The sequence below is a fragment of the Pinus tabuliformis genome, chromosome 5_1 (genome assembly GCF_031772625.1).
Source record: "Pinus tabuliformis cultivar Carrire ecotype Pingquan chromosome 5_1, CPIR1, whole genome shotgun sequence".
Lineage (NCBI taxonomy): Eukaryota > Viridiplantae > Streptophyta > Pinopsida > Pinales > Pinaceae > Pinus > Pinus tabuliformis.
Genome location: NC_142305.1, coordinates 936734525 through 936753250, shown reverse-complemented (window position 1 = coordinate 936753250; position 18726 = coordinate 936734525). Strand labels below are relative to the sequence as shown.

Below are 18726 nucleotides of genomic sequence, written 5' to 3'. Positions count from 1 at the left end.
GAGGAGTAGCAGGATTGGCGGATGTCAGTAGAGACGGGTGCAGATGGAGTGACAGAGAGTGCTACAGTGTAAGAGTCTCAAGACAGCGTGATGCAACAGTGCAAGATGCATGGAGTTGTTGCAGCAGCGCAGAGGTCAGTAGAGGGAGCACTTGTCAGTGACAGAGGGAGCTTCAGCATCGGGAGTGTTTCTAGCCTGACAGAGATGTCAGAGTTGGGAGGATCAGTTACTTCTTAGTAATTGAGTTGCAGTGCAAGAGTTAGCAGTGGCAGTGCTATGGGCAACATGATGTAGCATGATGAGAGGGGATGCAGTGCAGATGCAGCAGTGACAGTGGTAGGGGCAGGGCCATAGGCAGCAACACGGATGTATAGGGAGCTGTCGTACAAATGCAACAATGGCAATGACATGGTCATGGGCAACAATACAGGATGCAACAATGCAAAGGATGTTGGCCAAAGAGGCCTAGCATGAACATAGGGACCGATGCTGGATGATCAGGGTGATACTCACTGAGGAGTATTACTAGAGCACAGTCCTCGCTAGGAGGGAGTGTTGATTTGGGGTAGAATCAAATGTGCTCTAGCCATGAAAATTGGTGGAGAGGCCAAAGCATATGAGATCTCCAAGATCCCTAAATGGTTTCGACAGATTGTACCCGGTTTGGGAGATATTAAAATAATTAATATTTTTAATGGATTTCCTAAGTCTAAACTTAGGAAAAATAAAATATTAATGGGTGTTAATATCAAATTGGGTTAGAATGGTCCAAAAGTCATGGATCAAGCCAAATCTAATCTTAGCCATTGATTAGAGATTTAATCTCGGCTGTTGATGGACCAACGAGAAAAGTATAAGAGGAGGCTTGGGGTCAGTTGGAAAACACACCAAGAGAGATCAAGAATTCGATTTTCTGGGGCAAGGTTTGTTGAGGAAATCGAGTGAGTGATCTAAGTTGCAGCTGAGGGGCAGTGAATACATAGCAGAGAGGTAGAGTTAGTACCGGGAGGATTAGCGCAGAGCCGGGAGAGGTTGACGCATAGCCATCTAGAGGCTACGCAGAGGCAGCCAAGAGCTGCACAAAGGCAGAGAGGGCCAGCGTGTGAGACGCAGAGGGTCCAGGGGCTAACGCAGAGGCTCCAGGGGCTGATGCAGAGGCTCCAAAATTTGACGTAGAGCTCAGAGAGGCTGACGCAGGGCTAGAGAGGCTCACGCAGAGCCTAGAGGCAGCGTTGGGAGAATTTTGTGGGACAGACTGGGAGTTGGAGACCCGGATAGGGTGACACAGAGAAGCAGAAGCTACATTGTTGCTGTGGGATCGTTCATCCGGTGATTTAGCCAGAATATCTGTCTCCAACTGAGAGGTACTACTGCTGAGGGCATTCTTGGTCGGGTGACCCATTTCTGGCACCTAGGTTGTATTCTAAAACTGTATAATAATAAAACCCTCTGAATAGTTGCACCGGTTTTCCTGCATTGGGTTTTTCTGGGGGCATTAGTCCAAAAACAACAGTGTCACTTGTGTGCTTGTTTACTTTCAATTGATGATCTGTATGTGTTGATACTATACTTGTATTTATTTTCAGTATTTACATGGTAAATAACTTGTTAAGTAATTGAACAAATAGGAAGAAATAAATCAGATAGTACAGGAAGAATTTCTAATGGTTTAAACTTAGAAATTCAAACATAGCGCACGACAGGATGATGAGGTGCTGAGAGACATCACCACCCTTGATGAGGAGCAGATAGGTACAAAAGCACCCAAATCTACGATAGAGTTGCAGGATGACAACCACCTACAACAACATGGAGAGCACATAGAGAGGCGTGAGCTTGTCATGGAGGGGCAGTTCGTGACTCATGTTGAGTCCATGGTGGAGGAGGACGAGCAGTCTTCTTTGGGGCCCATCATTGACTTAGAGCTGTTAGATGCACAGACCGTCAAAAAAGATGCAATACTTCCATATAATAGCTCTCTCTGGGCTTATATAGATGGGGCTTGCAACATTGCTAGACTACCTTTGCACCACGGAGAGAGATGCAGAGACTCCCCGACAAATTTTATGTGTTGGCCAGGATGGTGAGTTGAGGCGACATGAGTTGCGCAGGGTGTTACACTCGCAGGATGGAGGGCTTGTTCTATGTGCTAGAGTTTGTGCATTCGATCCCTCTCTTGGGGTTGGATGGCGAGAGATTCTGAGTTGGTACCCAATGGAGTGGGCTAGACTCATGGAGATGGTCTTAGTCTGGAGTAAAGCTCAGTGGGAGCTCTCAGACATTGAGGGTGCCGGAGGCTCATGTTGGCATTGGGATCCAAGCGGTGCTTCCTATTCGATATCAAATAGGTGGGATGGCTATGGCATTAATGAGGTAGTCAACCCCGTGCTTGAGCGCATGCATTCCTTAGGGGAGTTCCAGTTGATGTTGGTGGCCAGGTGGTTTGTGAGCAAAATCCATTGGTTGTTTTGGCATGATGGTTGCGCATGGTGGTGCAAGATGATTAGCATTCTTTGGTAGGAGCTGCTTGGCGGAGGTGGCATGGGTATGCCACCAGACCGGATATTGTACGGAGACGATGTTCTCCCGTTGAGGTTTAGGACTCAGGGGTCACAGAGGATTGGCATAGCAGAGATATACCCCTTAGCAGGAGTGGAGTTAGGGTGCTCAGATCTACCAGGATGGACGAGGAGACATAGCGCGTGTCATGGTGGGGTCACTATCAGAGTGGCAGACATTTTGGCACACGCGGGTTACCATATGTTACATGGTGGTTTGATAGTAGCAGTGGTACACAAGACTGCAGTTGCATAGAGTCAGGTCGTAGTGTCCAATTTTATATAGAGGGATGTGGCCTGATGCATACAAACCCAATTCTAGGCCATAACACCCAGTGGTGTGCAGGGCTATGCAGCGAGGAGCAGTGGTCTGCAGAGGAGCATGGAGACACATGGTGGTATACCATAGCATGCCAATTGACATTGTGGGGTAGGAGGAGTGACTCACATCTCATTGAGGACGTGTGGGGAGTGAAAGGTGCAGTGACACAGGCAGAACACAGGACGATACAGGATGGTATGGTTGTAGACGGGGGCATTCCATGGTGTACATAGACAAGTTGCGGGATACAGTGGCATGTCGATGAGTGCGGTGATACTAGGTGGTATGCAGTGGAAGATGATGCAGTGCAGTGGGTGCTTGGAGCATTACCTCCAAGGAGACTTATGGACAGGGGCAGTGGGTATACCATTGGATGCCTCTCACCTAAGGTCGACGAGGACATGGTTGAGCATCTGGTGACACCATGTTTAGCGAAGATAGGGTCTCGAGGGGGTTGTCAGCAGATCCAAGGTAGAGACAGGGACGTTCGTAGGATTACTCTTGAACATTCTGGTAGACTCTTGATCATACCCTTTGGGACATACCCACCCATCCTCCTTCGGTGTTGCTTATAGTCACATAGCGTTTGGTTGTTGCCCCTTGAAACTCTCCATTCAGGCAGTAGGGCATGGGAGGCTCACCCTAGGCAGTTGGATGAGACATCGCGTGTCATGGGCTTGGAGGAGACTCTCCAGTTGAGACACTTGGTAGGTGCACGAGTTGACAGATACAGGCTTAGGGATAGCATGGTTGATTGTCGAGGTAGCATATGTTCCACCCCTAGGCTCACACTTAGGGAAGTGACTGAGAGGGAGTTGTATGGTGCTTTTCCAGCTCGACAACTTGAGACATTAGGTGAGCATGAGGTGCAAGGGATCGTAGCCCTTGTTTGCAGGATGATGCCTAGGCTTCTAGCAGGACCAGGGCACATCATCAGGCGTTGGGATAGTAGATCTTGCTGTGTGATTTGGTAGGTGCGGAGCAGTTGGTTATTCGCAACACGGGTTCTTGATGCTCGGTGCGTACCTATTGGATACCCACAGGAGTCAAAGACAGGGCACGGAGGAGTCCCAACAGCTAGTAGCATATCACAACGACATACAGAGAGTATTGGGGGTTTTGGACCTCTAGCATGGTTATGGGATCCAGGGATCTAGGGGATTGGTGGGATACTCCACTCCTTGTGAGCCTGGGCAGGATAACATGCGAATTGATTCATTTACAGGAAGACACATGGGGAATCACTGGAGTCCTCACCATAGCACAAGGTAGATTGTTGCTCAAGATTGGGGCCAACCATGGAGGGATAGGCACTAACACTATTTGGTCGCTTTGGCTGGTTGGGCCTAGCCTCGATCATCGCATAGATTGTGGCCGAGACCAATGCAAGAGGAGGATTTGGTACGAGCATGTTAGACAGTTAGTGATGACCAGGGTATCATAGGGTCAGGAGAACAATTTCTTGCTGCGTTGGGCATGGGACGCTAGCGTCGTAGTACTTAGCATTTCAGATACCCATAGGGGTGAGTTGGTTTCTATAGGGGAGGGTCATCGAGATTCTCCATCGGGTTCCAATGATTCGCTAAGGGTGTGGAAGACTTCATCAACATGGCAGGATGGCCAACAAGAGGATTTCAGGAGGAGCTCATGCAAGAGAGGCTTTATTCGCATAGGGAATGACTTGTATCTTCAAGGGTCCACAATCAGAGTGCATGGGGTGGACTAATCGATAGAGTAGCTTCATGAGGATTTGGGCAGAGTTTTACATCGTCAGGATGCTCTACTTATTGGTGATAGACACAGGTGTTCTAATGCCGATATTTGGCAGGATAGTGAGTGGAGCAAGGGGGGCTTAACGTTGATCAGGTTGGCTTGGGATCCTGGCATCGAGGGAGTCCTTCATTATAGGATAGTACAATGATTAGGGACGATGCACTGGCACATTTGGGACCTTGGTGAAGTTTGTAGTGATAGTGGGGGTCCATAGTCAAAGAGGGTGTTTGTTCGAGCATTGCTTGAGGACAAGCGTTGTTTGGTGCATTGGAAGAACTTGCCAGATGAGGATGCCACCCGGGAGGATGAACATGTTGACCACTACATGTCAACTACCCATAGCAGTACACCCCCTTTTTTCGCAAAAGGAGATAGAGCTTGATTGATGTGTCCATGCCATTCGACTTCCATCATCAGCTTGATTATGCTATGTTGTAAACCCAATCTGCATGTGTAAATTGTAAATAATCTTAGCAGATCTGAATCATGTATGTAAATTGCCTAGGTGGACCTAATCTTCTAGTGATAATCTACGTTCCGGAAGGTTTTTTGTCTCACCAATCCATGATCGGCAGAGTTTTCCTTCAGCCTAACCCCAAAGCCGGAATGAATTTTGTCATTAGAATCTTGGGGGAATCCCAGTGCGTTAATCTGCTAGATTATATTTGGTTGCAGAACTGGGTGGTCTATGAGGGTCTATGTCAAATGGGTTTTCCCCCTTCGGATGTAAAATTGTAAAAGTCATGATTTAAAGTGTCTTGAGGGTTAGAAAATGTTTTAGTCCCCTCATAAGTCCTAAGTCCTAGGTCTTAGATGATTTTTCCAAAGGCTAAGTTCGAGGATCCATTTAAAAATAAAAGTTAAAAAATAGAAAAAAATAAAAAAAAAACAATAAAAAAATATAAATAATAAAAAAAAATTAAGAAATTAAAAAATAAAAAATAAAAAAAAAATATAAATAATTTTTTTTGAAAAATAAACTAAAATAAAAAAATAATAATAAGTCAAATTTTTGAGTAAAATAAATGCAGAATTTTAATTTTTTAATATATTAAAATGCATTTAAGAATTCGACGGATGAGATTAAAAGAAATCTTGATCCCTATCGACGGTCGAGATTAGTTTGACATGTCTCACTCGAACTAGCCATTGTGAATTTTTCCTTTAAATAGGGTGCTAGGGGTCATTTGAGATCATTCGATCTGTGAGTCTTGTGCTGAAGAAAGCTTTCTTGTAAACTTTTTTTGTGCAAATAAAGAAAGACTTTGGGGTTGAAATCTTGCTGGTGTTACTCTCCTGAAGTGCTGTAAGCTGCTTTATTTTCTGCATAATTTTGTTTTCAACTATTGGTAATAGCTTGATGTAGAGTGATGCTGAACACATGTATCTTGTTCACTTATTAGGGTTTGAATGGTAATAGAATTTCTGAAATAATGGCAGCTATCTCCATTGGATCTGGAATTTAGCACTGTTTTTTCCCTCTTTATTGATGGTTGAAGCGAGCTGTGTAGGAAATCCTTATTAAGAAGATCAGTGGGTGTTTGGGGAAGTTCTTGGTTGAACCAGTCAACTCCCACAAAGCATTTTCTTGTAGAGCCCAGCCAGTTTTGATTCTGGGTCTATCATTTAAATTTATTTTTGAATTGCATGAGAGATTTCTGAAGTATCTCATAGTAAATCTGAAAATTCTGAAAATATTATTGAGGATCACTGACAAATCTGACTGTTATAGAGCCATAAATCTGTAAACATTGTAATTTTTTGACAAGTTTGTAGGGTTTTAGTTTTAATCCTTGCATATATCATCTCTGGGTGTTTGTTTTGCCATTGCAGGTTGCAGGTCTGAGAAGAAAATTTTGTTTGAAGCCAGATCTAGGCCCTGGAGGGCAAGATCTGGCCTTAGGATTAGTTCTTGCAGGGTTTATCTAAAGAGATTTCAGTTCCTTTCAGGCTGTTTACTGTTGCCCAGGGTTTCAATTTTGCAGGAAAGTTTTTCGAATTTTTTTTTTTAAAGGTGTACACTGCCCTGGGCCTGCAACAGGCTCCCCATCAATTTTTCAAGCATTGCTTCTCTATTCCTTCACTTCACTGTCTTCCCTACACTCGCAGTTGCATCCATCTTAACCCTCACACAATCGATCCTCCAATCCCACGCAATAGCTGCTCATTCCTCATCACATTGCATCCAAAACGCTGTCCTCAAGCTGCGTTTCCCCTTAAGCATCCTCAGCCTCCACGCATTTTTCTCTTCCTTGATCCTTCTTCCATACGTCGAAGTGTCCTCCATATTCTACGCACCATTTCCCTGTCTTCAACGAATCTGCTCAAGCATTCTTCTGCAACTTTCATTCTCTGCGATCACGCCATTCTTCTCCACCGCAGCCTGGCTCACTGCCTCCGCACGCAGTCTTTTCGCTGCCCCTTACCTCGTCGTCCCTCCGTCTGACCTCCAGCCTGTGGCAAGCTTGTTTCTTCCTGCGTACTCTTCCGCCGTCTGCCATCGAATTCTCCAGACCTGCCCACGATAAGCACTTAAACCAAATTTCGATTTCATTTTTTTTTTTTTTTTTTTTACATTGTAAATGTAATATGTTTTAGTGTTATTTTTATTTTATTTTTTTTATTATGCGATTAGAGTTAGCTCTTGTTTATATATATAGAATATGTTTTAATATATAAAAAGTAAAAATAAAAAATAAAAACGTAAAAAATTTTCGAAGTTTCATTTTTTCTATTAGGTGTTAGCTTTAGATTTAAATTTTGTTTTTTTTGGCCCTAGTTTGGCCTAGGTTTTTGATTTTAGATATTTAGATTTTAAATTTTAGTTTTAATTTTAGATTTATTTAATTTTGTTTAGATTTAGATTTTAACAATAAAAACTCATAAAAATATAAAGATTTGGAATTTCTCTTTTTGTTTGTTCTATTTAGTTTTCATTCTATTTAGCATTCATATTTTGTTTCATATATATTAGATGTTAGTTTAGTTTAGATTAGATTTAGGTTTTATTTAGATTTTAGATTTAATTTAAGCCAAAAAAAAAAGATTTTAGTATTATTTAGATTTTAGATTTAAAGTTTCATTTATTTAGTCTTTAGTTAGCTTAGCCTTGTTTTATTTGAAAATATAAAAATATTTTGAAAATTTTTTGCTAGGTTCAGTCTTGACTCAGGGATTTGTCATGTTTGCGATATATCTTTTCTGCTGAGGCTAAAATTTTGATGTGGGAATAATATTTATCATTTCTTTATATGGTTAAGCATGCTTAAATGTTCATTTGAAGATTAACTATATGAAAGTGATAATTGGTTAGCATTTAAAATTACGTGGTTATTTAAAGCATTCAATCTTTCGAATTTTAGTTGCTGGAATTTTGTAAAGCCATTGAGCATTTATCGATTATCTTGCATTTGGTAAAATTAATTTTTGTTTGGGTTATTTGATGGTAAATGATTGTTAATGAGTTCATATTTCTGCAATATTTGATAAACAATTGTTCTGTCATTAACTCCACGAGGCATTGGTCTATTAACTTAATAAAATCAAATAAGTGCTTGTTTTCCCTCGTGTCTCCCAACCCAACTGGTCCACAGTTGGTCATCTATTGTCCCATAGGGTCTACCCCCCTTAGCCGTGGGAGACAGGCTTAAATGGAGAGATCAGGGATCAGGGTGACAGCCCCCGGTCTGAGCGTTGTCGTGACAATTTGTGCGACAACAGAACATATTTTGGAGCACCCAACTTTGAGGTTGCTTGAGGGCCAACAACATTTGGGAGGGCAGGACTGTCATGTCCCTTCTCAAACACATTAGTAACAAGGTGCTGCTACACAATTTTGAACATTTTTGACTAAGGAAGAGGGCCCCACACTTTCGCCTTAGGGACTTAGGGGCTAAATCGACTTTATTTAGCTGCTAGTGGAATGTGGGGGCCACCCACATAGGAGTTCGAATTAGCCATTTGATATGCTTAGAGGGAAAATCGAATGGGTGGAATGAGGGGCCCACATGAGGCTAAGGGGGTCCAAGGAGTTATAAAGATAGATCAACTCTCATTTTGTTTTCATCTTGAATATTTGCAAACAAACACACCTTTGTACGCTCTACTGCTTAGCGAGTCTATTGGCAATTTGGCTGTCTAGCCACAAATCTCTCACGCGGGAGATTCAACCTCTTCTTCGGGGGACCATCCGTGCCCGCCCTATGGAGTTTGTTCCATAGGAGTTTTAGGGAGTTCAACTCAGTCACACACTTCAGCCAACAACGCAAAAAAGGGAACTCCGTATTTCCTGGGTAGCCAGAAACACGCAAGAGGAGTTAGAAGCTAGGAGGTTCATTGGTTGCTGGGAGTTTTGGGAGTCGAGGAAGCTGCTTATTGAGGAAATTTTCGCTGGGATTTGCAGCTAGCTAGACCAATGCATCAGTTGTATGAACTTTTGGGTAGAGGGATTGCGTAGAGGCTTGTAGCAGCTATTTCGTGGGGCTTGGGAGAGCAGTTAATCTTGGCCAAGAGCCATCTGGGGTGCAAGGAGTTGGATAGCATAGGTAAAACCAACATTTTAGGAGTGTTTATAGGGGGATTTGCAGGCTGTTTCCTGCAAGTCGAATTTTGTAGCAGAATCTGGGGAGAGGCTCCATGGAGGCTGAAAATTCAAAGTTAAAACCAACGAAATTCCCTTTTGGGTTTTGTCTAAGGAGTCTGGGGCTGAAAGGATATAATTTTCGGGGCAGTTTTTGGGCACATTCCAGCAGGTCGAAGTTCAGCAGGGCAGTGGTTTACTGGGATAGCGCAGTGCAGAGTGGTGTAGCAGCTAGGCAGCGTTCAACTCAGTTATTTTCCCACCTGGGGTTGGTCTTGCTTGTTCATTGGGGCAAGCCTAGGTGCACCATTCCATTTCATATTGTATCTAGCCCTCTGATTTTTAATAATATGGCTCAGCAGTTCCTGATTGGGTAGCATTTTCATGGATGTCTAATGTGTGTTTTTATTTTTATATGCTGCTGCACTATTTATTTGCTTAATATCACTCACATTCCTACATAGGAACATTACAGTATGCATGGTCTCCAAGGTGGATGTCTCTTCCAAATGTCATGAAAGTGTGCACATAAAGCTGGATAAAACAGGCATTCCACTAAGAGGTGGAGAGTCATAAATGTTTGATCAAATGTCAACAATAGCAACTGAAAACAAGGGCATTTCATAAACACCCCCATAACACAATCCCCAAGGTACAATGACTCCTCAAGATGTGCGCAAATGGCTAGGTACTAGGAGGAATCAGCCATCCAATAATAATCCTCAATCTATAAAATGGTTACAAATCCCCAGCTAAATCCATGAAGCAAGGAATGGCCCCATTTTCTCCGCAAATAATATAATAGGATGTGTGGGGTGTCTCAACATGTGTTCCAAGAAGGTGAGCAATCCATCTAACCCATAATAGCCATCATAATAAAGAAATGCGAGTATGAACAAGACCATATGAGCTAGGGCACTCTAGGAGCAAGAATATGTATCTAACTTTCTCATGTGTGCCTATAACTCAAACTCCTAAAAAGTAGGAGAACTACCAAAGATAGCAAGTTCTTGGAATTTAATGAAACTCAATGTGTAGTAGGGTGCTAATCAATCTGAAATCTTGAATGTACTTGTCGATGGAACAACCTAATGAAATTAAGATGAAGTTTAACACTGCAGGTATGCATACAAACTGGGGGCTGACACTACCGCAAGTTATGTCACAGTTTAATTAATGCTTATGGTTGCCTCAAATTAAATAAATGTTATTGATACATTGGACTTTTCGTTTGATAGCATTATGAAGCCCCCATAGTGAAATTTCGTAGCCAATGTGCATTATCTCCATTTCTACATTTGTAGGCATCCTTCTTCAAACCTTGCAATAGGAGTTGTAAGCACGCACTTTGTCATAATTCTCGAGATTTTAGAGTGGGGAGCAAGGGGCACTAATACAATAGCTTTATGTTTTTTGTATTATTTATAAACTCTTTATTTCTTGCATGTATAAAAATTTCCTTATGATGTTGTTTAACAATATTGTTTGAACATTGATACTATCATATTAAATGATCTCATTTGTCTTAGGTTATAGAGGCATTGAGGGAACGATATTTTGGACCACAACTTGAACTTCAATCTCATGATCATGTAAGTGGTGGATGAATAAAATTGTTACTTTATACGTTTATTATGTTATTATTTGTTTTTAGGGATTCCACTATGTGTATTTTCATTAATGTATAAGGTTGTCAAGAAACTTTGATACTGTTAGAAAATTTAATTTCTAATTAGGATTAATATTGCTACTTCATGTCTCTATAGGTTTCGAATTCTGTTCTCCACAGTGAAGAATCAAAATCTAGCATCTCACCATAGCGTACATGATATCAGCATGTTTCTAGTTATTTGGGAAGAGCTGTCATATTTACCTCATTGGGTTCAGATTTTTCCTCCTGTTGGAAGCTCTTGGTTTTATAATACATAAAATCATTTAATCCCAAGCGCTGTTTATTAACTTTTATTTTATGCTTTGAATTAAGATATATTGACATTGTTACATGGGTGATGCAGTTTTATCTCTTTTTCTTCCTGGAAATTCATTAGGTTTAATAGCACAAGGCATGTTTTCATAACAGTCTTTTTTAGTTGGTTGGAACGCTACTTTGTTCTCCACACTTGAAGTTGATAAATTCTTTTGTAAATGCAGTACAAAGAAATTTGGGCACTTGATGAAAGGGATCCTTTTGCTCCACCTGAAGGAGGAGAAAGTGTGGCAGATGTTGCTTCTAGGCTTGCCACCATTTTGTTGATGACGGAAGCAGAATGCGAAGGGTATGTTCCATGTATCTTGATATTATGTTTTAACAGTGTTACAGCATGCTGAAGTATCTTCATTTAAAAATATTTTTTGTCTGGCTAAAATCGCTTGTTCCTTAGAAAAATACCTAGACTAAACTCTTGCTGGAAACTATAGAATTTCTGAAATATGCAAGAATAGCAACTAAACACTGTCTAAACAGGGACTAATGTGATTTCTAGCAAATCAGATTCAAAGAAAAAGGTTGTGCTACTTGTCATTTTGCATGAAGCCTATACTAGTGAATTTTTTTACTACCCTAGTGATATTCATCACAAAGAGCTTTGGTTGGTGATGGTTTTGACTTGGTTCCTTGGATGATGTGGGTTATGATAACTTGATGATAAGAATGGATGGATGGTTCAAGGCACCAATCCATTTATCATGTGACCGAGTCAATGTGTTGTGAAGTTCAAGAGTTTGGTCCTTCTCCACAGAGATGGCTAGCAGCAAAAGTGGCTGTCTTAGAGATGTTACTGCAGTATTTCAGACTTGCCCCAACACCTCGAGCAACAACCAGTCAATGCTTTCTGAGGTCTGTTTTCATGCCTAAACCATTCATCATATTTGGATTATACACACGGTAGTGACAGCAGAATAAAGATATTTCACTGTTCCAAGAGTGGATAAAAGAAAAGTGGATTATAACTTGGGCATATGCAGAGCAGTCAATCATATCCCATTTTCAAAGGGATACAGGTCTGAGATCCTAAGTGGCAAAGTACGTGAGCAGAGCTAGCCTCATGGCAATGCCATCATGCAGTAAGAAAAAAAGACTGCTTGTGTTTGTGGACCCTAGAGAAGCTTATTGCGGAAGCAAGTAGCACAAACCAATGGATGTTGGGGACACATGGGTGCACTGATCAGTATGCTAGGTGAAGCCTGAGATGTTGGAAGGGTATGAATCATATTCAACCACTGGAAACAAGCCTGAAAATACAATAGCCATATGTTGGATCCAGATTTCCCAAAGGTTACCGCTTCAGTTGCACATCAGTGACATCTCATGATAGGTGGCTCATCTGCTTGTAAGCATCACTGGGCATTAGTTTCCGAAACATTATGGCATGAGTTTGTAACTGCACTGTGAAATAGTCTCCATGGAATCTGAACAGGAGATACAGTTGTTAAACCCTCATTCATGGAGCATATATGACTGAAGGTTGGTGATCCAACTGTACTACGAGTAGGGGCACATTAATTTGACCCTTATCAGAGCTATCTCTCATATTCCTGTAATGCCAGTTAGTGCACTTTTTCCCAGCAGAGAAGACTTTAGATATTGTGAGTCCTTGGCACCAGAAAAGGCATGAGTACTGTTACCCAACAAAATGTGGGTAACCCATAGAAGAAAGTTTTTCTCCTTCTTGAACAGCCAGCCAGCCAACAGCCTATATGGCACATAACATGATGCCAGGATCCCCCCACTACCTGCTCTGGTCAGTTTTCTCTCTCCGATTCAGCCTTCCTTCTTGAAGGAAGGTGGGTCATCCATCGGCAAGTACTTCAACCATTTTGCAATCATGTGTTTTCACTAAATTTTATGGGAATTTTAATATGGATCAAGGGGCAAACTAGATGATCTTGACTGTATTCTTGTTCTCTCACTTCACGTGGGAGATTAGTGTTTGACTCTAGTCCAATGGGACCTCCTTTGAGGCCTTAGGGTTCTAGGAAAGGCACTACTCAGACCTCTTCCTTTGACTGAAGTAGTGTGTGTTGGCATTATGGCTAAAGTGTTGTCCTTGATGGCAACCCATTCAGCTGATAGATCACAGTACTTCAAGTCAGCAGCAGAGATTGATGATCAGCTATCAAATATTGAAGAAAATAAGGGGTACGCAGGTACACCTTGCATAAGGTGCGTACACGCAGGTCAGTGTTACATAAAGTGTGTACATACCCGCAGTTATCCCGTTCAGGAGGTGCGTACCCCCAGTGCACACATTTCAAGGCAAAGAAATTCACATGTGGGGTTTTCTTATGTTTTACTCTTGGTATTTAGCCGACGGTATTGTGTTATTATGGTGTCGGCTCTTGGTATTGATCCATGATTTAAGGAAGAGCTTTCCTATATAAATCAAAGGAGATCATTTGGCTTGAGCATGTTTTTGGTTGAATATCTTATGAGGGCTAGATCTGGTCTAGATCTAAATAAGGCGAATCTACTGATGGACCGAGATCTCTTCGGCGCATGTTTAGATCTGTAGATCTGACTGTCTGGGTTATTTCTGAAGTCTTGAAATCATCTATGCCCGAAGGTATGCAGGTACAGTGAGAGAAAAGTGCGTACATACGCAGGAACGAAGCGTTTCAGGTGCGACGGTACGCAGGCACAGAAGGGTTTCAGGTGCGCCGGTACGCAGGCACAGAAGGGTTTCAGGTGCGCCGGTACGCAGGCACAGAAGGGTTTCAGGTGCGCCGGTACGCAGGCACAGAAGGGTTGCAGGTGCGGAGGTCCGCAGGCAGTTCAATGGACTCAGAGCGAGGTACGCAGGCTAGCAGTTGAGCAGGGTGCGTACGTAAGCAGGCGAGCAGTTGAGCAGGGTGCGTACTGTAAGCAGGCAAGCAGTTGAGCAGGGTGAGTACTGTAAGCAGGCCAACAGTTGAGCAGGGTGCTTACGTAAGCAGGCGAGCAGTTGAGCAGGGTGCTTACTTCTCTTAAAATCTTTGTTTATCATTGTTGTGTTCTGGGTTTGGTCCTATTATTGTTGATCTGGTTACTACAGTTGACTGGGTGATTCTCTTATACTTGATGATTATTTGATGCTTATGGATCCAGTTTGAAAATTTATGAAAAGTGGTCCTTGTAAGAAAAGAAGTAGGGGGTTGTAGCTCCCTTCCAGGAGAGACTGGAAAACGAGAGAGAGAGTTGTAGCTCTCTGCAGGTTGCAGCCTGCGTACTGGTAAAGGACTGCACCAGTACAAAACCATTGTAAAAGGAGTTTCTAATTTGAAAGAAGATAGAGACATATTGCAGCAGGTGGTTTTCACCCACATTGGGTTTCCACCTTACATCTTGTGTTCTTTGGTGTGACTATCTGTTTTCTTTTGTTCATGCTCATTATTTTATGGTACTGACATGCAAAAATAATTCAAAGAACAAATAAAGAAGATTTATTAAAAGAATTAGATAATACTGATTCATCCTCCCTCTCAGTGTTATTTCCAACAATTGGTATCAGAGCAGGTCCTTCAGAGAAGCTTGATCGCTTGAAGGTAGATCGTTCATCATGAGCAACTACGAGAGAGAAGCATCAATCAGGCCACCGGTTTTTGATGGGACAAACTTCAATTATTGGAAGGTAAGAGTTACTGCCTATCTTCAATCTCTTGGTACAGAAGTTTGGGACATCGTAGAGACAGACTACGCTTTTCCTTCAGCTACTCCTACAGATGCAGCCGAGAAAAAGAAGTATGGAACAAATGCGAAAGCAGTCAGTACTCTATTAGGATGTATATCTCAATCAGAATTCATGAAGGTAATGCACTATAAATCCGCAAAAGAGATATGGGACAAAATTGTCACGAGCTATGAAGGAGATGAACAGGTAAAGCGTGCTAAACTTCAAACTCTCAGAATTCAGTATGAGACTCTCAAAATGTATAATGATGAAAGTGTGGCTAACTATTTTCTTCGGGTAGATGAGGTTGTTAACTGTATGAAAAATTTGGATGAAGAAATAAAAGAGGCTATTGTGGTTGAAAAGGTTCTAAGATCATTGTCCCCCAAGTTTGAATCTAAAGTATCTGCAATAGAAGAAAAGGAAAATCTACGAATTCTTACTATGTCTCAGCTACATGGAATTCTAACTGCTTATGAAATGAGAAAGGGAGGTCCATCAGACAGAAGAGAAGCTGCTTTCAAGGCATCAGGCAAAGGAGATTATTATGAAGCGAGCCACGTCCCAGAAGAAGAGGAAGAAGAATCAAATTTTGTCAGAAATCTTCAAAGGGGTTCTGGAAGGTTCAGAGGTAAGTTACCTTTTAAATGCTTTGCTTGTGGAAGAGTAGGTCATTATGCTGCAAAATGTCCTTATAAGGATAAAGGAAAGGAACCTGCTAGATGGAACAAGAAACAGAATGCAAATAAGAAAAGCTACTACACTCATGAAGATAGTGATGGTCTATCAAACAGTGATGAAGATGAACAAGGTAATGAATATAAGTTGTTAATGGCATTTGAAGATGATGATTATATGGATGCTATAGATGTGGATAACCTTTATGATGAAATTGCTAGACTCAAGAGATGTATAGAAGAAAAGAACATGATAATTGATACTCTACAATTTCAAATTGATGAAAAGGAAAAACATCTTGAAAAATTAGAAGGTGAAATTGTTGGTCTTAGAAAAGAGATTGAGAAAACAAAAGCTATTAATCTCAAGTTTGTCAAAGGATCTGAAACTTTGGATGAGATTATCAATGTGCAGCGGTCTCCACTAAACAAGACAGGTCTGGGCTATAATGGAGAAACTTCTCAAGCATCCACCTCAAAATGTTATCTTGATGCAGCAAGAAGAAATGAGCAAAAGCACAATGAAGATCATCAGGTAAAGCAGGGACGAATTACAAACGGAAACTATCAGGGGCAATCCATCTTAAGGGTGAACAAAAGCTACAACCAGCCACAGGTAAAATCTTCTCAATTTGGTTCAAGAATAGATGACAATAGAAATTACAATCAATTGGCTGGTAGATTCGATAACCGCAGAAGTTTCTTCAATGGACAATGCTTTTCTTGCCATAACTTTGGTCACAAAGCAGCTCAATGTGTTGCATATAAAACGATCATGACTAGGGAAGCTCAAAAACAAAGAAGTATGACGGGGATTACAAAAAGCACCTATAACAACTTTTCGGTTCTTGAAAATGAAGTTGAATGTTCTATTTGCAATAACTTTGGTCATGAAGACTCTGAATGCAGGAGCAGGTTTCAGCAGAAAAAGGAACAAGCCTCAAGCACCAAAACATGGAGAATAAAGGAACCTCAAACAAAAAGATATGGGATAGCATTTTATGCAGAGGGACAGGAAAATCTATGGTACATTGACAGTGGATGTTCGAAGCATATGACAGGTGATAAAGAAAAACTTGAGTCTTATTCTACTCTAGAAAAGGGAAAGAAAGTCTCTTTTGGAAATGATACTCCTGCAACTATAAAAGGAAAAGGCATTGCTCAGTTAAAAGAAAAGGTCAAGGCTGGAAATGTTTTGTATGTTGATGGATTGAAGCATAATCTTCTAAGTGTCAGCGAGATGTGTGATCAAAGAACCGAGGTTATATTCAGATCAAATGGATGTCTTGTTCGTGATCTTGATACAGGTAAAACAGTGATCAAAGGCAAAAGAACTCCAAATAATCTGTACATATTTGAAGAAGGACAACAACAATGCTATCTGAGCAAGGATGATGAGCACTGGTTATGGCATCGGAGGTTGGGACATCTAAGCTTTTCACAAATAAGGAAAGCATGCAAATATCAGGCAGTTCGCGATCTTCCAGATATCAAAATTCCTGACAACACCATATGCAAATCATGTCAGTTTGGAAAACAAACCAGAACTAACTTTCCAGAGAAAGAAGGATCAGCTAGCATGCCTCTTGATCTAGTACATACAGATACATGCGGTCCTTTCAGGAAAAGAACACCTCGAGGAGAAGAATACTTGATATTATTCATTGACGATTTCTCCAGGTTTGTCTGGTTAGGACTTATGAAGCACAAAGATGAAGCATTCGAAAAATTCAAATCCTTCAAAGCCTTGGTTGAAAATGAATCAGGTCACAAAATTAAGTGCCTCAGATCCGACAGAGGTGGGGAATTTACTTCAAATGAATTTTTCGATTTCTGTGAAGAACATGGGATAAGAAGAGAATTCTCTACAGCAAGAACTCCTCAGCAAAATGGAGTTGTGGAAAGAATGAACAGAACAGTCCAACAAATGGCTCGTGCTATGCTTGATGAGTCAGGAACTCCCGCAACTTTCTGGGGTGAAGCTGCACATGCTGCAGTTGTTATTCTCAACAAAACAAATGTCCGGGTGAACAGCACTCAAACTCCTCATGAGCTCTGGAGTGGTAGGACTCCTTCAGTAAAGCACTTCAAAATCTTTGGGAGCAAATGCTATATCAAGAATACTGATGAGCAGCTTGGCAAACTTGAACCTAGAGCAGATGAAGGCATTCTTCTTGGTTACTCTCCACATAGCAAAGCATACAAATGCTACAATAAAAGACTTGGCAGAATTGTTGACAGCATTGATGTAGTGATTGATGAGAAGGGATACATTCCTAGGCAAGTACATCATGAAGACATCGAAGAAGATGAAGGCTACCCCCAACGACAGAATGATGAAGAAGAAGAACCTCAAGAAGAACTTGAGGAGCAAACAAGAATAGAAGAAAAGACTCCATCCAGATATGTTCAGAAGAACCATCCAGAATCTCAGATTATGGGGCAGAAAGAAGCAGGTGTACAAACAAGAAGAACAGTTGCAGAAGCTTCAAGCTATTTGGCATTACTCTCCTCTACTGAACCACAAAATGTGAAAGAGGCATGCAAAGATGAATGTTGGGTGAAAGCAATGGATGAAGAACTTGAGCAGATCGAAAAGAACAACACTTGGGAGCTGATTCCTAGACCAAAAGATAAGAATGTTATCGGGACAAAATGGGTCTTCAAAAACAAATTGAATGAAAATGGAGAAGTAATTAGAAACAAAGCCAGACTTGTTTGTAAAGGGTATGCGCAGCAAGAAGGAATAGACTTTGAAGAAACCTTTGCTCCTGTTGCAAGACTTGAGGCCATCCGAATGTTCCTTGCTCTCTCAAGTTTTCAAAACTTCAAAGTATTTCAAATGGACGTGAAATCAGCCTTTCTGAATGGAGACTTGGAAGAAGAAGTGTACATTGAACAGCCAGATGGGTTCATTCTTGGAAATGATCCAAATCTTGTATGCAGATTGAAAAAGGCTCTCTATGGTCTCAAACAAGCTCCAAGGGCTTGGTACTACCGTTTGAACAAATATCTTCATCAACAAGGCTTTTCAAAAGGATCGGCAGATAGCAATCTTTATATAAAAGTTGAAAATGACAAATTGCTAATACTTGTTGTGTATGTAGATGACATTATTTTTGGGAGCAATGAAGAAGCTATGAGTCAAAATTTTGCCTTGGTCATGCAGAAA

The 18726-nt window shown here is 41.3% G+C and overlaps 1 protein-coding gene across 3 annotated transcripts in view; it reads left to right on the top strand.

Annotated features, from left to right (window-relative positions):
- Window positions 1-18726, top strand: part of LOC149167861 (Phosphoglycerate mutase family protein) — a 397884-nt gene that overhangs the window by 278698 nt on the left and 100460 nt on the right. For 2 of the 3 annotated variants that reach the window (XM_089433203.1, XM_089433204.1), the window contains 2 exons: window positions 10762-10824; window positions 11384-11508. In XM_089433203.1, the coding sequence (XP_089289329.1) occupies window positions 10762-10824; window positions 11384-11508 (188 nt within the window). The remainder of the gene's footprint in view (window positions 1-10761; window positions 10825-11383; window positions 11509-18726) is intronic. The other variant, XM_089433206.1, reaches the window with a different exon arrangement.